Below are 20,789 nucleotides of genomic sequence, written 5' to 3' on the forward strand. Positions count from 1 at the left end.
GAACGTGCCAGAAGAAATAAAAAAGGAAGCTATAAACGTGGCTTCCAGTTTACTGCCAGCGAAGTCTTTAGCAAGATATGAACGAGAATATGAAGAATTTAAAAATTGGCAGAAAAACAATAACGTAACTGGTGTAACGGAAGACGTTCTTTTGGTGTATCTTCACCAACTATCAGACAAATTCAGCCCCAATTCTTTATGGTCGAAATGGTCCATGTTAAAAACCTGCCTGGAAATTAAAGAAAATGCTGAAGTTCGCTGGTTTGTTTTCCTATTACAGACGTTGTCAAAAAAGTGATATTTTAACTTGACATTTGTAGATTTCATAAGGTAATTGCTTTTCTCAAGAGAAAAAATGAGCGTTACGTGCCGAAGAAGGCAAGGGTTTTAACAAAAGAGCAAGTGGAAAAATTTCTTGTTGAAGCTCCTGATGACTATTGGTTGTTATATAAAGTGATTACAATTTTTGGAATTTTTGGTGCTTGCCAGTGTGACGAGCTTCTCTCGTTGACCGTGAAGGACGTAGAAGATGTTGAGAAATATATTATCGTCACTTTACGGAATACAAAGAATTTAACAACAAGGAGATTTATGATCACAGATGAGGGCTGCAGTTTTCAACCTTGTGCTTTGTACAGAAAATATGCAGCTCTTCGTCCTCGTCAAGCAGACCAATTACGTTTCTTTTTAACCTACCGTAATGGCAAATGTATTTCCCTCAATGTTGGCCAGCACACTATTGGTGGTGTACCGAAAAAAATTGCAACATACTTAGGGCTACAAGAACTTGAATTATACACAGGTCACTCATTTCGCCGATCAGCAGCAACGATGGTTGTGGATGCAGGTGGAGATATTTTGACACTAAAACGTGCGGGAGGATGGAAAAGTAGTGGAATTGCGGAAGGTTATGTGGATGATTCTATCAATAAAAAAATTGAAATTGCGAAAAAAATGTTTCCTGGACGAAACTCAACAGATGTGGCTTCCACTTCGACAAATGTGGCTTCTACTTCGGGAGGTTCTACAATTAATTGTCCAATGACGAGCGAATTCACTTCCGCTTCAGGAATGTTCGACATTAGCGGAAATTCTAATTGTACATTTAATTTTAATTTGTATGAAACAAAGAAATAAAAATGTTTAAATGTTAAAAACGCTACTATCCTTTCCAAATTTCAAATTTCTCTACTAACTTGTTAAATTCATAACTGGTCTGCTGTCAATTTAACGCTACTAGCCAGTTAAAATGACTTTTCAACGTCAAGTGACAGTTCGAATAATAGCTATTAACATACCTAGCGATGTTATGACTATCATAACATCATGTCGATTTTAAGACATCTAAGGTTGTTATGATTCATAACATCCGCGGTTTGTTCAATAGTTTACCGGTTTCAGAATAAGCCCAAGGAAATTTAAAACAATTAAATCCCAACACTCGTCTTAAAATAGATTGAGTTGATCGCGTTTGCATGATATGTTCGAGTGTCATAGTTACATTTGGTTGTTTATACAAACAGACATTTCGGAAAATGAGTTTGAATGATAGTGTTTTACCGGAAAACGTCTTAAATGAAGAAGAACAAGCTTTAAATAACTTAATACCGGAAAAATCGAAAGGCAGGAGGTACTTATCTGAAATCGTAGAGACACTCAAACAAGGGCAGGATTTAAATAAGGTTACAAGTGTAAATGAGAGTGATGTTGGCGTATTTTCATGAACTGGTAAGTGCTCATAGTGTTAGTTCCGTAGCGTATTTATCTTTTTGTTTATAGAGTCGAATAAATATAGCCCCTCTCCCCCTCATCATTATGGACGTAGGTACTACCCGATGCCCCATGCTATTTAAGTAATTATTGTTTTTAGTTCCGTCTGATTGAATTAATAAATGAATAAAGTTAGATATTGTCTTCATTTGTTGATTGTTGTTGACATGTCACTCTGGCAATATTACCCTACAGCATAACTGTACTAGTACAGTTATGACTCACCTACCATCCAACTTTTGTGAATGTAAACCAAGGCTTACTATACTGAAACCGGTAAATGACGTTTACAATTTAGTAACAAATAAAAAAAATAATACTATCTTGACATAGTTACAAACACCATTAATTATGCAATTTCGTTTGTATAAAATGATACAAAATCAGTTACATCAGAAACACTTTATTTTTATATGTAAAGCACACCATTTGAACCATCTACTAGTCGTGGTGGTTCAATCAACTGGTGAGAACTTTGGCTTGTTTTTCATGACACATTTGAAAGTATTGAACACCGTCTCTTCAACAGTATCTCTCTTGACGGCGCACTTATTGATGATTTTCTCAGTTTCTTCGTCGTTGTCAGTGACCTTCCTCACCTTCTCCCTCAACACGTCGACCACCACCTCTCCCGATTCCGTGGCCAGACCGGCGTTCCTGGCCACGCAAAAAACTTGGCGTTTCAGTTTAGGATCGTCCTCCCAGTCACCGTTGCGAGCTTTGGTTATGATCTCTTGCGACACTCCACTTTCATTTTGACATTTTTTGCTGATCTTGTTCAGTTTCTCAATTTGTGCCTCGGTCAGGGCCTTGAAAATCGTTTCTGTTAAGGAGGAACGGAAAAAATGTAAAGTGGGTACTCACCTGAACTGTGACCAACAGAATGAGGGAGATTAGACAACAGAGCAACTTCATCTTAGTAGTGTTGTTGTTTACGTCCAATAATATGTGATCGACAGGAATCGAATGTTTTATATACACAGCATTATCTCTTTTACCAGTTGCGTAATGAGTCAAAAGTCAATGTGTATGCAACTTATTTTGTTGCTTACTGTGTAGAATTTAACAGATTAAAGAAATGTTTGGTGTTTACTTGGGTTACGATACATCTCGATAAAGATGTAAATCTGTAGATAACAGCAGTAGGTACCTTTGTACTTCAAGTTCGCTTAAGTACAAAGTACAAACGCATCATTCGCTTTGGAAATTTCTTTCCTCTCTCTAGTGCAGACATTTGAAGATTTCATAACATAAGCCGTTAACGTGTAGTCCAGTGTATTCTTGGCCACGCACTCCTGCACCTTTTTGGCTACTTCTTCGTTGCCGCTCGCCGATCATTTGCTTCATATTGGTCTTGAGTACCTTGATACTGGTATTACCGGCTTCTGTTGCCAGACCAGTTTTCCTCTGATGGTGGAAAATATGCTTGTTCAGCTTGGGATCTTCGCCCAAGACATCACTTTCCTTATTCAAACCGTTGTTTTTATCTTTATATTTGTTCAATCACAACTACTGCTGCTATTCGTTGCATACTTAAGATTAAAAAAAAAAATACCTCAGAAATATTTTAGTTTAGTAAGTAAACAAACACTTAGCATATAATTTGAACTATCTGCACCCGGTTCAATGAGCGAAAACCTTCTTTTCCACACGTTTGAAAGCATTGAACATCGTTTCTTCCGGAGTGTCTTTCTTCACCACACACTCATTGAGGATCTTCACATCCTCTTCGTGTTTGGCGCCCACCTTCTTCACCCAGCTCCTCCACACGTCTAGCACCAGCCACCTTTCATAGCTCTGCTATGGGTTCATTAGACACTCCAGTTTCATTTTTACATTGTGACTTGATCTTGTTCATCGCGTTAGCTTCTTCTGGAGTTATTCGTACGGTCTTGAAAATTATTCCGGTCAAGGAAAACCTAAATGTATTGTAAAGTGCTTACCTGAACTGTGACCATCAGAGTAAGAGAAATGAGATAACACAGGGATTTCATCTTTCATATTTGTGTTGTTACTTGCATCTAATGATCTGTGATCCGCCTAAATCGGGTATGTTATATACCCAGCATTATCTCTTTTACGAGTATAGGTGAAAGTTCACGGTGTCTGTGTTTTATTTCGATTTCCAGATATCGAAACAGTTTGTCGTTTCAATTTGGGATCGTCCTCCCAGTCACCGTTGCAAGCTTAGGTTATAATCTCTTGTGACACTCAAGTTTTATTTTGACATTTTTTGCCGATCTTATTCAGTTTCTCAATTTATTCCTCGGTTAGGGTAGACAACACAGCAACTTCATCTTATCAGTGTCGTTTATGTCCAATAAATAATATGTGATCGACAGGAATCGAGTGTTTTACATGCAGAGTATTATCTCTTTTATCATTTGCGTAATGAGTCAAATGGTCAAGTATTTGCATCTTATTTTGTTGCTTACTGTGTAGAATTTGACAGATTAAAGAAATGTTTGGCGTTTACATGGGTCACAATACTTCTCGATGAAAATGTAAATCTACAGATAACAGGAGTAACTTTATTGCTCAGGTTCGCTCAGGAACAACAAACAAATTTCCAAACCGATTTTCTTTCCTGTCTGTGGTGTAGACATTTGAAGATTTCATGAACCGTTAATGTGTCTTCCGGTGCATTCTTGACCACGCACTCCTGCACCATCTTGTCCACTTGCTCATCGTGGACCATTTGCTTCATATTTGTTTTGAGTACCTTGATACTCGTTATACCGGCTTCTGTTGGCAGAGCAGTTTTCCTCTGAAAGTGGAAAATGTGCTTCTTCATCTTGGGATCTTTACCCAAGACATCACTTTCTTCAATTCAAATCGTTGGCTTTATTTTTATATTTGCTCAATCACCACAAGCGTTGCTCTTAATTGCATAAAATTTAAAAAAATAGTTACGACAGAAATATTTTATTTTTGTAAGTAAACAAACACTTAGCATATAATTTGAACTATCTACCTCCGTTTGAATAGGCGAAAATCTGCTTTTGCGCACACTTCATAGCATTGAATGTCGTTTCTTCCGGAGTGTCTTTCTTCACAACACACTCATTAACTATCTTCTCAGCCTCTTTGTCGTTGGCAATCACCTTCGCCACCGTGGTTCTCCACGCGTCGACCACCAATTCGCCCGATTCCGTGACCAGTCCGCGTTCCTTGGAAACGCAAAGAACTTGCTGTTTTAGTTTGGGATCGTCCTCCCATTGACGGTTGAGAGATTTGGTTAGAAGTTCATCAGACACTCCAGTTTCATTTTGACATTTTGCTTGGATCTTGTGTATTACTTTAGCGTCTTCTTCTGGAGTTATGGTCTTGAAAATTGTTCCGGTCAAGGAAAATACAAATGAGTTGTAACGTGCTTACCTGAACTGCGACCAATAGAGTGACAGAAGTGAGATAGCACAGTAAGAACTTCATCTTATTTGTGTTGTTACTCACATCTAATGATCTATGATTCGCGTAAATAGGGTATGTTATATACGCAGGATTATCTCTTTTATAGGTGAAAGTTCAATGTGTTTGTATCTTGTTTTGTCAATTATTTTACTGAATCTGGCTGGTATATATACAGGTGTCCCAAAAATGGCGTACTAACGGTGCACTACGGTGTAAAAGAGATTACCGTAAACGTCAGAAAAATGTTAAAAAAATTCTATTGGACTAATAACGATAGATTGATTATTTATGTTATAACAAGGTTCTTTACTTCAATAGAAATTAAATGAAATGTTCAAAATCGCCTCAATAGGCAGTAAAGCAATCACACAATAAATTACATATCAAAATAACAAATGTTAGATAAAATTTTAGCCTATTGAAAATTTAAAATTCAAGCAAACGGAATTCAAAAAACGTCTTTTTGCTAGCTGATTCCTTGCTTCTGGTTATTAAATTGAAATTGTTTCAATACATTATTATATCCTACAACTTGACTACAAAACTGGGTTCAATATTTTCATGAGGACAAAAGTTAACAGGGGGTTGAAAAATTAGTATGTAAAACCTTGGCCTTGTCTTAAAAAAAAATCACTGTATAGAGATGTCATTGTGAAGATAGTATCACTACCGTTATTGACTATTCTGGAACGGTCCGATAACTTAACGGCCAGTTAAATCAAGTGTTGCTAGAGAAACGCTAGAAAGTGACCAATCACATTACATGATTTTTGTATTTATCGGAGAGTTAACTAACTGGCCAAATAAAATGTTTTCAGAAACCGGGCCTAAATCTGCAAATTACAAAATGTTCAAATCAATGAATTCATTTAGACATTTAGAAATACTCTTTGGGTTTAGATATCGCCTGCAAAAATGCACCTGCGGTTACACAATGAAGTACCTTTATCGTCTAAATTCAGTCAAGTACAAAACAATAATGAATCAATAGAAGCGGAATCAGGTTTGCTGTTGTAGACACACCTGAAAATATCATAAGCCCTGTCCTCTGGTGTAGCTTTCTTGACCACGCAATTCTGTACGATCTTGTCCACCTCTTCGCCGCTAGCCACGCGCTTCAGCTGGGCTTTGGGTACTTCCATATTGGCGTCGCCAGCCTCGGCTGTCACTCCAGTTTTCTTCGAGAAGCGAAGGGTGAACTTCTTCAGTTAGGGGTCGACGCTCACGACACTATTGCGGGCTTCGTCGATCATCCTTGGGTCACTCCCGTCAGCTCCTTGCCCTCCTTCCTGACCTTGTCCCTTTTCTGTATCTTTTCGTCCGTGAGAGCCTTCATATGAACCCGTTAGGAAAAAATACAGTTAATGAGGAGAAACATTTTTGCGAAGTCTTCACAGGAAGTATCTATTGCAGGTTCTTGTGATATTTGTACCGCTTGTATGCAAAAATTTATCTGTTTTCTTTGAGTTCAAGAATTACGCTCCAGTTATGTAATAGGTGTGTGATTTTTTTCACGAAAATAATCACATGGCGCGGTAAGGTTAGATCAAAGGAATATTTATGTTGAATTTTAGGTCAGCTTACTCTCAATCGCACAAAGTTAAATAATTTTTATTATTGAACAGACGGTTTTATTTAAACGCACACAATTAGAGCAACTTGAGACAGTTGGAACGTTAGACACATTTCTATATTCGTCAAGGATCAGTTACTCTTCCTTGGAGACAGCAAAAATAGGAAAAACAACTCTGCAAAGAACTTCAGGTCCTTTTTTTTTTGCGAAACCACACGATTTAAACTTCTTGAGTCGTCCATTTTTACATCTTAGAGAATCCGACTTGTTACGTCATGCACAATGTAGGTGATTTATGTCTTTTCGTCTAACAATTAGTGCCTCTGGGGCAATTCATTCAGTCCCATAAACTTATATCGGCTATTGTAGTGCTACATAAGCAGATTTTTTTAAGCGATTTCCAGATGTTGAAACTGTTTGTCGTTTCAGATTGGGATCGTCCTTCCTGTCACAGTTGCGAGCTTGCATTATAATCTCTTGCGACATTACACTTTCATTTTGACATTTTTTGCCGATCAGTTGTTCAGTTTCTCAATTTATTCCTCGGTTAGGGTAGATAACAAGCAACTTCATCTTAGCAGTGTCGTTGTTTACGTTACATAAATAATGTTCGCTCAGGAACAAGAAACAACAGACATTTGAAGATTTCATAAACTGTTAACGTGTCTTCCAGTGCATTCTTGACCAATGACCACGCACTCGTGCACCATCTTGTCCACTTATTTGTCGCGGACCATTAGCTTCATATTTGTTTTGAGTAAATCGATACTCGTTATACCTACCGGCTTCTGTTGCCAGAACAGTTTTCTTCTAAAAGCGGAAAATGTGCTTCTTCATGTTGGGATCTTCACCCAAGACATCACTTTCTTCAATTCAAATCGTTGGTGGTTTTATTTTTCTATTTGCACAATTACCACTAGTGTTGCTCTTTATTGCATAAGATTAAAAAAATAGTTACGACAGAAATTTTTTATTTTAGTAAGTAAACAAACACTTAGCATATAATCTGAACTATCTGCCCTCGGTTGCACGGGCGAAAAAAGTCTTCTTTTGCACACACTTGACAGCATTGAACGTCGTCTCTTCCGGAGTGTCTTTCTTCACAACGCACTCATTGATGATCTTCTCAACCTCTTCGTCGTTGGTGATCACCTCCTTCAGTTGGCTCCTCCACACGTCAAATACCAATTCCCCCGATTCCGTCATCAGCCCGCGTTTCTTGGACACGCAAAGAACTTGCTGTTTTAGTTTGGGATCGTCCTCCCACTGACGGTTGAGAGATTTGCTTAGAAGTTTATCAGACACTCCAGTTTCATTTTGACATTTTTCTTGGATCTTGTGCCTTTCTATAGCGTCTTCTTCTGTTATTATGCTCTTGAAAATTGTTCCAGTCAAGGAAAACCCTTATGAACTGTAACTTGCTTACCTGAACTGCGACCAACAGACTGAGAGTAGTGAGATAACACAGGAACTTCATTTTGTTTGTGTTGTGTTACTTGAATCTAATGATCTGTGATCCGCCTAAATCGGGTATGTTATATACGCAGATTTATCTCTTTTATAGGTTAAAGTTCAGTGGGCCGTATAATTTCCCATTCGTTAAGTCTTTCATTAGATAAATAATTGATTAGACAAAGTGAGAGTATATGTCAAGCACTATGTTAGACAGAGACAAAACAATTTAACGACGTATTTACACCTGAAAATAATGTAAAATAAACTCATATGTTCTTATCCGATTTTCATTTGTTTTCAAGTTATAGCGTATTTTATCTAACGTTCTACTTGTAATTTTCGCTTGTTTTTACATTTTTAAAACATGTGGTCAGAGTATGTCATTTTTGAAGCTAAAAAACATTTAGCTGGTTGAAAAATGAAGTTTACAAAGTACAAGTGAACACTCGGGAAGCACTAAATCGAGGTATTAGAAATACTGCGCCAAGAAAGCGATGAGCAATTAGGAGAGCAACAAGCGTCCTTCGTAGACGAAGCAAAAAATGTTTAGAGGTCAACGGTGGTATAGAAAACAAATGAAAATCGGATAAGATATCAGTTCTTTTAACATTATTTTCATGTGTAAATACACTCATGGAGTTTCGGCCGTTCCGCCCGACTCACCTGTATAAAAAGGAGTCATTGTGAAGATAGTAGCGGTACCGTTATTGACTAAATCAGCGAATTACAAGATGTTCAAATCACTGAATTCATTTAGAAATACTCTTTGGGTTTAGATATTGCCTGCAAAAATGCACCTGCTGTTACACAACGATAGTATCTTTATCGTCTAAGTTCAATCAAGAGCGGGTTACACACGGACATAGATGTCTTGATACATGCACGTGCATACATCAGCGTTTTAGCAAAATTTCTGGCAAAGATAGAAATATCATCGCGGTGTTCTTTGTTCTTCTGATTGTGCATTTAACAACGTGGCTTCATTTTGCGTCCATATTAACGACGTTGCTTACGCGTTCACGTATGCACATGCATGTCTCAAGGCATAGGTACACGTCCGTGTGTAGGGACCTAAGTACAGAACAACTGATTAACAGAAGTGAAATCCGGTTTGCTGCAGTAGAAAAACCTGAAGCTTAAGCCGTGTCCTCTAGTGTATCCTTCTTGACCACGCACTTCTGCACGATCTTGTCCACCTCCTCGTCGCATCAGCTTGGTTTTGAGTACTTCCACATTGGTGTCATCGGCATTGGTTACCACTCCAGTTTTCTTCGAGAATCAGAGGATGTACTTCGTCCGTTTGGGGTCGGCGCTCACAACACAATTGCAGGCTTCGTCGATCGATTCTTGGGTCACTCCCGTCACATCCTTGCTTATCCCTTTTTTGTATCTGTTCGTCAGTGACGGCCTAGATGTGGACTCGTTAGGAGAAAATACAGTTAATGAGGAGGAACCTTTACTTGAGCTCCGATGACGATGGTTGCGAAAGCCAACCATAAGAGGAATTTCATTTTTGCGAAGTGTTTAAAGGAAGTACTTAGGTACTGCAGGTTCGTGTGATAATTGTACCGCTTTTATACACGAATTTATTTGTTTTTTGAGTTCAATTGTCATCTCTACTTAAAAAAGTCCGCAATAGTATGTATAAAGAACGGCAAGGACAATGTACCGATCGAAGACACTTGTTTGAAGAAGGAGCGCCAAATATTGTCTGAGATCGGTACATTGTCCTTAACGTTCGTGATGTTATTTGACGTTTTTTGCGCGATTGAATATTTATTACAAAACATTCATATTAAGAATAATGCGCTACGTGTTGCCCTTTACATCATGTTGCCATAATGTCGATTTTTGTATTGCGTTTCTAAGGCAACCCGCAAACAGTTACCGCTATTGCAGTTTTTATATGCAAATATCGCCAGTCGTGTTGAAAAAGAAAAATAAGTGATCTTAGTGATTCCGCAAACGAAGTAGATGTTGTAGAAAAAACTTGGGATGTGGGGTGCGTTCAGCTCTAATTTCTGAGAAATCCAGAAAACGCTAGGACTAGGAGTCGCTCGTTTCCTCGAAGTTCAGGTACATTGTTAGCTAATAAAGGTGAGGATCTTCTTGGACTGGAAAGACACAAAGGCTGGAAGTCTTCAAGGTCAGCTGAAGGCCACATTCAAAACAATTTTCAGTTTGCAAGAAAAATTCCGTTCGTTTGCAATCATGCCTGTAAATCACATAATCAGAACAATTGAAACCTCTTACATTCTGACGGTATATTTCAATACCTTCTGAGTCAGTAAAGCTTGAGGATTTTTTGAAAGAAATGGAACAGGAAAAATTACCAAGCAATGTGGGTTTAGCGATGGAAAATGTGTTGTCACAAGTAGAAATAGAGAAAAGAGAAGTGTGTTGCTATGCCCCTAGAATATCTGATCTCAGTTTTTCTAAAGCGCTTATGTATATTGGATAACGAGAGTCTCAACCTGCATGACCGCCATCCATTTAATCTGCTGCTTTAGCTGAAAGATTCAAGCAATTTACACATTTCAGATTGACTGCTTTACAATCCTTAATGGTATGAGATTAGCCATAGCGTGGACAAGCCAATTTATTGGTGCAAGTTCTGGACGAATGACCAAGAGCACTGCAATTGAAACATCGGCTAACCTCTAGATATTATATTTCTATTTTCGTCAAGGATCATTCCCCTTAAAACACATAACTCTGCAAAGAATTTCAGTTCCTTTTTTTGCCAAACCACGTGATATAAACTTCTTGAGTCGTATCTTCATGAAGTCGTCCATTTCCACATCTTAGAGAGTCCGACTTTTTACATCGGGTGATTTATGTCTTTTTGTTTAACGATTTGGTAGTGCTATTGGGGCAATTAATCCAGCCTCATATACTCGGATATTGTGATGCTACATTATCGTTTTTTTTTTTTTTTTGGAAGCGATTTCTAGATTTCGAAACAGTTTGCCATTTGAAACAGTTTGTCATTTCAGTTTAGGAGCGTCCTCCCAGTCACATTTGCGAGCTTTTGTTATGATCATTTGCGACATTCCTTTTTCATTTATTTACCGATCTTGCTCAGCTTCTCAATTTGTTCCTCGGTTAGGATAGACAACACAACAACTTCATCTTAGTAGTGTCCAATAAATAATATGTGATCAATATGCAGAGCATTATCTCTATTAGCATTTGCGTAATCAGACAAATGGCAAGGTATTTGCATCTTATTTTGTTGCTTACTGAAGAAAGAAATATTTGGCGTTTACTTGGGTTACGATACACCTCGATGGAGATGTAAATCTGTAAATAACAAGAGTACCTTTATTGTTTTTATTGTTCAAGTTCGCTCAAGTACAAATGCATCATTCAACAGGAAAGAAACTACCACCGTGAATTTCGCTCCTGTCTGTGGTGTGTATTCTTGATCATGCACTCCTGCACTATCTTGTCCACTCCTTCGACGCCGACCATTTGCTTTATATTGGTTTTGAGTACCTCGATACTAGTGTTGCCGGCTTCTGTTGCCAGACCAGTTTTCCTCTGAAGGCGGAAAATGTGCTTGTTCATCTTGGGATCTTCGGCCAAGACATCACTTTCCTTATTCAAACCGTTGTTTTTATCTTTATATTTGCTCAATCGCCACTAGTTTTGCTCTTTATTGCATTAGATTTTAAAAAAATTAGAAATATTTTATTTTAGTAAGTAAACAAACACATAAGCATATTATTTGAACTATCTATTTTTCGCGAAACTTCTTTGCACACATTTCAAAGCATTGAACGCCGTTTCCACCGGAGTGTCTTTCTTCACCACACACTCATTAATGATTTTCTCAGCCTCTTCGTCGTTGGCGTCCACCTTCTTCATTTGGCTCTTCCACGCGTCGACTACCAATCCGCCCGATTTCGTGACCAGTCCGCGTTTCTTGCACATGCAAAGAACTTGCTGTTTTAGTTTGGGATCGTCCTCCCAGTGACCGTTGAGGGCTTTTGTTATAAGTTCAACAGACACTCCAGTTTCATTTTGACATTCTACTTTGATCTTTTGCAATGCTTTAGCGTCTTCTTCTGGTGTTATGGTCTTGAAAATTGTTCCAGTCAAGGAAAACCCTAATGAACGTAACGTGCTTACCTGAACTGCGACCAACAGACTGAGAGCAGTGAGATAACACAGCAACTTCATCTTGTTTGTGTTGTGTTATTTGAGTCTAATGATTTGTGATCCTCCTAAATCGGGTATGTTATATACTCAGGATTATCTCTTTTATAGGTGAAAATTCAGGGTATTTTTGTCTTGTTTTGGCCATTATTTTTCCGAATTTGGCTGATTAAATATACACATATTTGTTAGGTTACAATATCTCTATACAGTGCGTTCGTAAAGTTCAGAATAAATTCGGTAAAATAATTAAGTATTAATTTCTGAGAAAAATTCTCGAACCGGTCAACTGTGTTTTTAAAAAGTGCATGTTGTTCAGTACTTTACTTATGTTGACAGCTTGTCATCTCCTAATAATGACGTCATCAATAATTTTTTTAAATGACAACCTCCATTTTTTTTCTTATTTTTGGCAGTACCGTAATTGATTAAATCAGCGACTTGCAAAATGTTGAAATCAATGAATTCATTTAGAAATTGGGTTCAGATATTGCCTGCAAAAATGCACCTGTTGTTACACAACGACAGTACCTTTATTTTCTAAGTTCAGTCAAGTACAAAGAAATTAATCAACAGAAGTGAAATCAGATTTGCTGTAGTACACACCTGAAGATATCATAAGCCGTGGCCTCTGGGGTCACCTTCTTTACCACGCACTTCTGCACCATCTTGTCCATCTCTTCGTCGTTGGCCACACGCTTCAGCTTGGCTTTGAGTACTTCCACATTGTTGTCATCAGCCTCGGTTGCTACTCCAGTTTTCTTCGAGAAGCAGCGAATGTACTTCTTCAGTTTGGGGTCGACGCTTACGACACCACTGTGGGCTTCGTTGATTGATTCTTGGGTCACTTCCGTCAACTCCTTACACTCCTTCCTGACCTTAGCCCTTTTCTGGATCTGTTGGTCAAAGAGAGCCTACATATGAACCTGTTCGGAAAAAATACAGTTAATGAGGAGAAACTTGAGCTGCGATGACGAAGGCGGCGGAAGCCAAGCACAAGAGGAGTTTCATTTTTTCGAAGTTTCCAAAGAAAGTACTGCAAGTTAGGATCATAATTGTACCGCTTTTATTCACGAATTTATCTGCTACTCTTCAGTACTGCAGTGTGAATTTTTTCACAAAAAAAAAATCATATAGCGGATAGGTTTCTATATGCGTCAAAGACCATCAGTTGCTTCTCTTCAGAGAGCAAAAGTAACTGCAAGGGATTTCAATTTTTTTTTGTTAGACGACATGGTATAAACTTCTGGAGTCATACCGATGAAGATGAAGTCGTCCATTTTCACATCATAGAGAGTCCGACTTACGTCATGCACAATGTAGATAATTTATGTCTTTTCGTTTAACAATTAGTGCGACTGGGGCAATTAATTCAGTCCCATAAACTTATATCGGCTATTGTAGCCTTCAAAACACTTTTTTTAATCGATTTTTATCAGATGTCAAAACAGTTTGTCGTTTCAGTTTATGATCCTCCTCCCACTCACCGTTGCGAGCTTCGAGTATAATCTCTTGTTGATCTTGTTCAGTAAAAATGTATAAACCACCAACGTTAAGAATTTGGTACCTGGGTGAGATTGATGTTCTGACAGTTCAGAAGTTCAAAAAAGTGTAAAACAAGTTGGAAGTATCACCTCTGGAGAAAGCACAACATAGGAAATACACGCGAATGCTGCTGGGGACAGCATTCCAACAGTGTTTCGGTTCCCACGATCAAAGTATAAAGATTGACTCATCAAAGATAGTCTTCCTGAATCAATTGGTATCAAGTTCGAAAATTCGCTTTTTTGCATATCGTAATGAAAGTTGCACTTTGCTACACGCAAAATCGTAGTGAAAGTAGCACTTTTTTACACGAAAAATCTTAGTGAAAGTTAGTAATTTTTCGTAAATCCTTTTAGACCAAAGTTCTCAACTTACATCGATATGCAAAAAAATAATGTGTACAACACGTTATGAAAGTCTCTTTTTTTCACTTATTTGCTTGATTAACTCGGGCTACGCCCTCGTTAATCAATCTGCAAAATCGTGAAAAAAAGTTTGACTTTCATAACTAGTTGTACAAATAACTATTTTTAATCCGACACTCGACGAATGAATGTACCAAATTCTTGGCAACATGGAAATAGTGAAGATTTCACAATTAATGCGAATGGCTGATTTTTGAATAGGCGGTCGGTGAGAAACTGTGCTTATGGTCTACGCTACGTTTCTAAGGCCCCGTTCACACCACAGGAACAAACCTCTAACGAATGAATGCACCAAAGTATTGATAACTTAGAAATGATAAATACATTTTTCACAACTTCTTCTTCGATTAGAGGAGCTAGGCAATGGTACGAGTGTCTAATTTTTGGTTGGATAGTTTCCGAGAAATCACGTTCCGCGTCTATTCTACCGGGTGATCAAGAAGGACTGTTTAAGTTGGCAATACAATTAAGAACATTTTTTAATTGGGTTTCTTATAACACTGCAACTGGATATGTTTTGTTGGTTTATTTGACAAATATCTGATATAGGTATAGCATTAACAACGACAAGCCACCAACAACCGGAAGTTACTCCTGTTATACGATTTAAAATACGATCCAGTGTTACCAACTTAAACAGTCCTTCTTGATCACCCCGTAGATTTCTAAGGCTACCTTGACGCCACAGAAACAATATTCTAACGAATGAATGCACGAGATTGTGATATGCTGGAAATAATAAAGATTTCACTACTTCAATTGGAGAAGGTAAGACGCTGTGATTGGCTGCTTTTTGGGTGGGTAGTCGCCGAGAAACTGTGTTTAGAGTCTATACTACGTTGCTAAGGCCCAATTCACACTCTCGAAAGAAACGCTCCAACGGAAGAGCAATCAAAAGAGTTAAGATAAAGGAAAATGGAAAAGAAACAGAAATGTTAAGGACGCAAGAAGAAACATTTTGCAAGAAGATGAAAGTGAAGAAAATAATGCAAAATACTAGTGTGTCGTTTGTCATGAAGCTTTTTCAGAGAGCGGATAGATGAAGATTGGATAGAATGTTTGGTTTGCAAAGAATTATTTGCCTAGATTGTTTCTCTCGTCATTCATCAGATTAATCTTATCTTAAACAGCAACATGTTTTATAGAAATTTTTGTTTAGTTTTCTGAAGATTTATTTAATTTTTTTTTATTGTGTCAGTCGAAATGAGACAAAATAATACTCCTATAAGTTTTTTTTTATTTCGTGCATTTACCTTTCGTAATGATAATTTTCTTTTTACATAGGTAATTTTTGTCGACTGTTTAATATCATTTATATTACAGGTTATAACTTTATTAACACTATTTGAAAATTTTACAAATTTCACGACTAAACTCAATTTTAAACAAATAAAAAACTTCTTCAAGTCCTGAGCTTTTCGCCACAGTTCCCAAAACACTGGCAGCATTTCCTCTTTGAATAGCAATACTTATTCTTTGCTGGAAATAGCTATGGGATTCGGAAACACCAGATTTTTCAAGGAGCAAGTTGCTCATATCCTTAAAAAATTCTTTGGCATCAGGGCTCCATGGGCCAAAGGTTTCTAAAGAAATAATTTAACTACGTTATATCATTATTACTAGATATTACTGCTACGTTTTTCTGTAACAACTTGGTCCAAGTCTGGAACTTTTAGCGCCAAGTCAGGGCAAAAAGTAACAATCTTGTAATCACAATCAACAAATCACTAAAGTTGATGAACAAAATGAAAATATTGACAATATATTAGGAGAATTTTTTTTTCAAAATTTGTAGGTAACTTTTAATCCCTTGCTTCCCTACTATTACAGGTACCACAAGAAAATCTTTGAATCTGATCGTTGCTTTCGATTCTTCTTCTGCCTCGAGTTCTCACTTTGTGCACAAATCAGAGATGACATTCCAGACCTGCGAAGCTTTCAAATTCAGATTGAAAAATTCAAAACTTCATCCCTCGACTAATCTCCTTTTAGCACAACAAAAACGCAAAAATTTCCAGTCCATTTGGCCGGCAATTTATCAGCATTAGAGAATTTACCCCACGACCACTAAAATTATCCACGCTCCTGCTGGGTCTTCGCCATTAAACGTCGCCGATAATCCGCAAGAGTGGTCGCACGCGCCCGACTAAATATCTTCAAATCAATGACCATTCCGAGGGAAAATTCATTGGCGATGTTGTTTGTGTGTTTCGGGTGAATGGGATTGCGGGAATTAGTGGCGCATTAGCGGTCCATTAGTGGTCTTTGCTGTGCCGGATCGAAATGGCTCTTGTCGGCTTGCCACTCCGAGTGATTGATACTGTTAAGTCACCCTTTGCGATTGTTGGGCGATCGGCGACATCGGTCGCAGATACGGTCTCGATAGGCGAGGGGAAGTGTTCGAGGAACGTTGCGGTGTACTGCATTTGCATTTTCTTCTTAAAACTGTAATTAATTTATAATTATGGACGGAAATACGTAATAATCAAGTGCAGTCCAGTAAAATTTTGCTTGAGATAATTGAAGCCTAAAGTGTATATTTATGAGTGTAAGTTTATTTATTGGATGAGTGCAGCGAGGACAATAATTGCATGAGATTTGAAGCGGCGCGCTTTTGAACATTTTTTATGTCTAATCTATAATAGCAAGTGACGTTTGGCAATGTAAATATTGGTCATTCTGATATTATTCCATATTTTACAATAGACTGAATTAATTGAAAAAAGAAAAAACTATATTTTAACAAATATGTAACAGTGTAAGAGAAATTGTTCGACATGATATGAACCTTGCTGCAAACAACAATGAACTCGACTACTTAAATTATTAAAAACATTGGTGAGCATTTCGGGTCCCACATTTGCTGTGGCATCTTCAAATTGCTTATTGTAGTTCTTGCAAATTATGAATCGGTGTCTAATAGTAGATTATATCATTAAGAGTAGAAGTAAGTCTTTTTGTGCTAAGCCCAGAAATTGAAGACGGAGACAAAGTCAAGGTCAGCAACTGTCTGAAGCACAAAAAGACTATACCGGGTACCCCAAAATTCGTGGAACAGCTTAGAAGTACGTTGTTAAGTGGCCATTAAAATATCAGGTAAAAATGATTAAAAAAATTAATCTTCTTTTTTTAAGAAGATATAGACCAATTTGTTACACTAAATGTGGCAACATTTAAAAACATTCTATGCACCCCAATATGGAAATGAGAGAGAAATATCAAAGCCATATTGCCATACGTCATTTGAGGTAAAACGGACATAAAATCACTTCTTGGAAATGTTGGAAATAATGAAGTAGCATGGGTTGCCATAGGTAACACGCCGACTCGATTTATTTTTTATTATCTTATAAACAAGAATATAAAAGAAAATCATTGCATTTAAAAGTTCCTGAATCTTTGTGGAAATTTTTGTGCTCTATTTCTGTGTTAGTTTTCATACTACAGTGGCGAATTAAGATCCAAAATCGTAATTTTGAAAACTCTTATTGAATTAAACGTACTATATAAATCGTCTTATAAATCGATTTCCATCATTCATTGTTAGAAATAATCCAAGCGATTTAGAAGCTTAAAAAACTGATAAAAACAAACGAAACATTTCTTTCGAGACAACAAGGTCAAAGATCACTTCTTGTTCCTGACCATTTAAGAGAAAAACCATCTAAATTCCAGATGTTTGTTTCACCACCTGAACAAACGAAACAATCAAACAAAAAAAGTTGGTGCGAATCTGAACCGACGAGATCTCTTCCCCAATAAAACTTGATCGGCCGTACAGTGTCTTCTTTTTGTGAACGCTTCTAGCATCAAACATGGCCAAGAAACACTTTGTGCAGAAATATTTGTGTTTCGGCAAAGATTTGACATTGGCCACGAGACTGATTGCATTTGTGGGAATGGTATGTCGGTAACAAATCCACTCGCAGCGATTACTCCTCTGTTTTTAGATCATCTCAGCGGTATTGGTCACGGTGTTGTTGAACGATTTGTCGGCGAAGAATTTCGACACAAGTAGAAAAATTGCGGCGTCTCTTGGTCTTGACTGGCGCCACTTTCACCCCCGTGCCAGTGCTGGCACCAATTTAGATCCTAAAGGTGCGGTTAAAAATTGTCAAATATTTTTTTTCAGTTGTAACTTTTAGGTAAAATGATTACAAGCGTGGTGGTGGTCTATGCACTGTTGTTCTTTCTAATCAATGTCACTTTACTGCTTGCAGCAATTTTGGTAAGTAGTGCATCAAGAGATTTCTCACTTTTGAAGAATTTTTCTCATTTTAGGAAAAACCTACTCTTGCAATACCATGGTTAACGTGCGAGTTCGTGGGGTGCTTGTCTAAACTTGTGGCTCTGGTTATCCATTTTGTTGCTGAGGTTAACAAATTTGACAGAGTTTTTGTTGTTGGTTCTTGTATATACATACGTAAGTCACCAAACATTATCTTTGCATCTAGCCAGTATTCCACGTTCTACAAAATGGAAACACAAAAACTTTCAAAAAGTTGTAATTTTGCTTTCTCACCAAAAAATTCAATTCTTTCTCTCTTCCCTCTTACAGATCAAGACTTAGTCTTCTTTTTTCTTCACCTACGTGATCTTCGTTTTCCCAAATCCTTATACATACCATGAGACCACCAGACAAAATGTTTCCACACTTAGATTCTCCATTCATTGCTTCTTTAATAGAACAAAATAAATTACCTACCAAGAATTTTGTTGACTTAATGGTAATATTTTTTTATTACAGTGGTGATGTCTTGGTTCTGGGCGGTGGTGTATTCGTCGCAGTCCACCTGGTCCAAATCCAACCGCTCCCTCAAACTCGCCACCCCCAACGCCACCACGACCGAATTCAACTCGATCCTGTTGAACTCCCCGGAAGTGTACCACGCCAACTCCTTGTACGCGAGCATATAAGCGAACAAACTTAGCAAATTCGTTATTAAATTCGTCCTGTTTATGATTGTATTATTGTCTTAACCGTTTTAACCTTCCCTTTCACCAGTTGGCAAGCTAAGAGGACCCAAACGCCTTAATATCGCGCGTTCAAAGGCTCGTCTTTATGTCATTTATAATGGCTCAAAGGGCCCAACGGAAACTCGATTAGATTTGGGCCCAAGGTAAAGGGGAAACTTATAGTCAGACTCGCACAAATTGAAACGTATTCGGTTGATTTTAATTGGTTTATCGCGGAGCGCGACAACGCCTCCACCTTCAATCGTAATTAACAAAGTTCCTGTTGAGTTAATCAAGGCAATACTCATCGAAACTCGACTAGTTATTAGAGCTTCTGCTCCCTTTATACGTATTCATTACCGGATATTGGATAATTGAATTGCGGACAAACTTTCAATACCGGCGAGACACCTGGATCGGACGAGGAGATCCCCTAATAGAACAAAAGTTTGACGGCAAGTCCGGTGAATGCAAAGCTAACTAGACTTCTCGTAAAAAGAAGCGACAAACGCGACGTTCCAGAATTTTTATTCAAATAAGAAGTTTATTTTGGTGGTTGTTTTATAAAAGTTTTCCAGCAAAATCTGTCATTTTATTATCAATTTTCATATTTATTATCCAAATAATTTCAAATCGCATAAATTTTTTTCAACACCATAAACAAAACTTTGAATTTTACACTTAGAATTAAATTCATTTGGTTGTGCAGAAATTGCGATTTGGTAAATAAATTATTGGCAACGCCGCAATTTTTGAGCTAATGGCATGAAATGTTGCATATACGCTCGACGCAAATTTGGGATTAAAATTAATGTAAATACTTATATAAATCATGATCTTATGTAGTATAAATACAGGGTACCTATTTCACGTGTGACAATGAGTCTGGTGGAATTGAAAATGCAACCCACAATACATTTCCAAAGTTGACGGCTATTTTAAATATCATATTTTTTTAAATAATTTTTAATTCATAATAAAATTATGAATCCACGACGGCTTTGCTTCCAATAATTTTATTTGTTACAACCGACATTTACGAAATATGTAAAATACGACGATTTAAATGTATTCGAACGAGGAGACATGATCCTGATTTATACACACAATAAACATTTTCTCAAAAACTCTTAGCTTTTACACAATTTCCTTTAGCCAAGCGAATGACGTTTATGTTAAAATTTACGAAACTACATATATGTTTTATGTTATTTATTTCTCATCATGGGCTAAATGCTCTAGAGCTAAACGAAGTCTCAGTTCTTTATACAGAGATGTAAGCATAGGTTTTTGGACAGCGGCATGATGTCGAAAACCAGCCAGCACCTTTGAGACGACGAGGAGCAGTTACAACAGAAGCTGCAAAATTTGTCTGATGAACTGCTTCAACACTAGTGGTAAATGGCCGATTATGAATAATATTTATTATTCTCTCGTCATCTTGAGCAGAAGTGATTCGACGTCTGCCTGAACCTGGACGGCGTCCCAGAGTC

At 37.5% G+C, this 20,789-nt stretch overlaps 5 protein-coding genes and 1 pseudogene across 7 annotated transcripts; 1 reads left to right on the forward strand and 5 right to left on the reverse strand.

The window, feature by feature from the left end:
- Window positions 1-2,157: 2,157 nt before the first annotated feature.
- LOC138136769 (B1 protein-like) lies at window positions 2,158-3,873 on the reverse strand. Its single transcript, XM_069056067.1, has 3 exons — window positions 3,714-3,873; window positions 2,635-3,661; window positions 2,158-2,579 (listed from the first exon to the last, which is right to left on the reverse strand). Exons 2-3 carry the CDS (start codon window positions 2,683-2,685, stop codon window positions 2,226-2,228), a joined length of 405 nt encoding a protein of 134 aa, XP_068912168.1. The 5' UTR covers window positions 2,686-3,661; window positions 3,714-3,873; the 3' UTR covers window positions 2,158-2,225.
- Window positions 3,874-4,679: 806 nt separating this feature from the next.
- Window positions 4,680-5,300, reverse strand: LOC138136768 (B1 protein-like). Its single transcript, XM_069056066.1, has 2 exons — window positions 5,149-5,300; window positions 4,680-5,096 (listed from the first exon to the last, which is right to left on the reverse strand). Exons 1-2 carry the CDS (start codon window positions 5,200-5,202, stop codon window positions 4,737-4,739), a joined length of 414 nt encoding a protein of 137 aa, XP_068912167.1. The 5' UTR covers window positions 5,203-5,300; the 3' UTR covers window positions 4,680-4,736.
- Window positions 5,301-7,708: 2,408 nt separating this feature from the next.
- On the reverse strand, window positions 7,709-12,447 carry LOC138137110 (B1 protein-like). 3 transcript variants are annotated; one of them, XM_069056395.1, is made up of 3 exons: window positions 10,543-10,857; window positions 8,181-8,453; window positions 7,709-8,128 (listed from the first exon to the last, which is right to left on the reverse strand). In XM_069056395.1, the coding sequence occupies exons 2-3, from the start codon at window positions 8,229-8,231 to the stop codon at window positions 7,766-7,768; spliced, it is 414 nt and encodes a 137-aa protein (XP_068912496.1). In that variant the 5' UTR covers window positions 8,232-8,453; window positions 10,543-10,857; the 3' UTR covers window positions 7,709-7,765. The 3 variants fall into 3 exon arrangements, with proteins under 3 accessions (XP_068912496.1, XP_068912495.1, XP_068912497.1); XM_069056394.1 differs by having other exon boundaries at window positions 8,181-8,474; window positions 10,369-10,857; XM_069056396.1 differs by lacking the exons at window positions 8,181-8,453; window positions 10,543-10,857 and adding an exon at window positions 12,344-12,447.
- Window positions 9,266-9,845, reverse strand: LOC138136488 (B1 protein-like; annotated as a pseudogene).
- Window positions 12,448-12,954: 507 nt separating the features above from the next.
- LOC138136457 (B1 protein-like) lies at window positions 12,955-13,381 on the reverse strand. Its single transcript, XM_069055651.1, has 2 exons — window positions 13,331-13,381; window positions 12,955-13,284 (listed from the first exon to the last, which is right to left on the reverse strand). Exons 1-2 carry the CDS (start codon window positions 13,379-13,381, stop codon window positions 12,955-12,957), a joined length of 381 nt encoding a protein of 126 aa, XP_068911752.1.
- A 4,623-nt stretch (window positions 13,382-18,004) lies between these two features.
- On the forward strand, window positions 18,005-19,287 carry LOC138137224 (uncharacterized). Its single transcript, XM_069056535.1, has 5 exons — window positions 18,005-18,242; window positions 18,291-18,438; window positions 18,486-18,568; window positions 18,622-18,763; window positions 19,088-19,287. The coding sequence occupies exons 1-5, from the start codon at window positions 18,156-18,158 to the stop codon at window positions 19,255-19,257; spliced, it is 630 nt and encodes a 209-aa protein (XP_068912636.1). The 5' UTR covers window positions 18,005-18,155; the 3' UTR covers window positions 19,258-19,287.
- Window positions 19,288-20,789: the final 1,502 nt, after the last annotated feature.

Source organism: Tenebrio molitor, chromosome 8 (assembly GCF_963966145.1).
Source record: "Tenebrio molitor chromosome 8, icTenMoli1.1, whole genome shotgun sequence".
In the NCBI taxonomy this organism is placed as follows: Eukaryota; Metazoa; Arthropoda; class Insecta; order Coleoptera; family Tenebrionidae; genus Tenebrio; species Tenebrio molitor.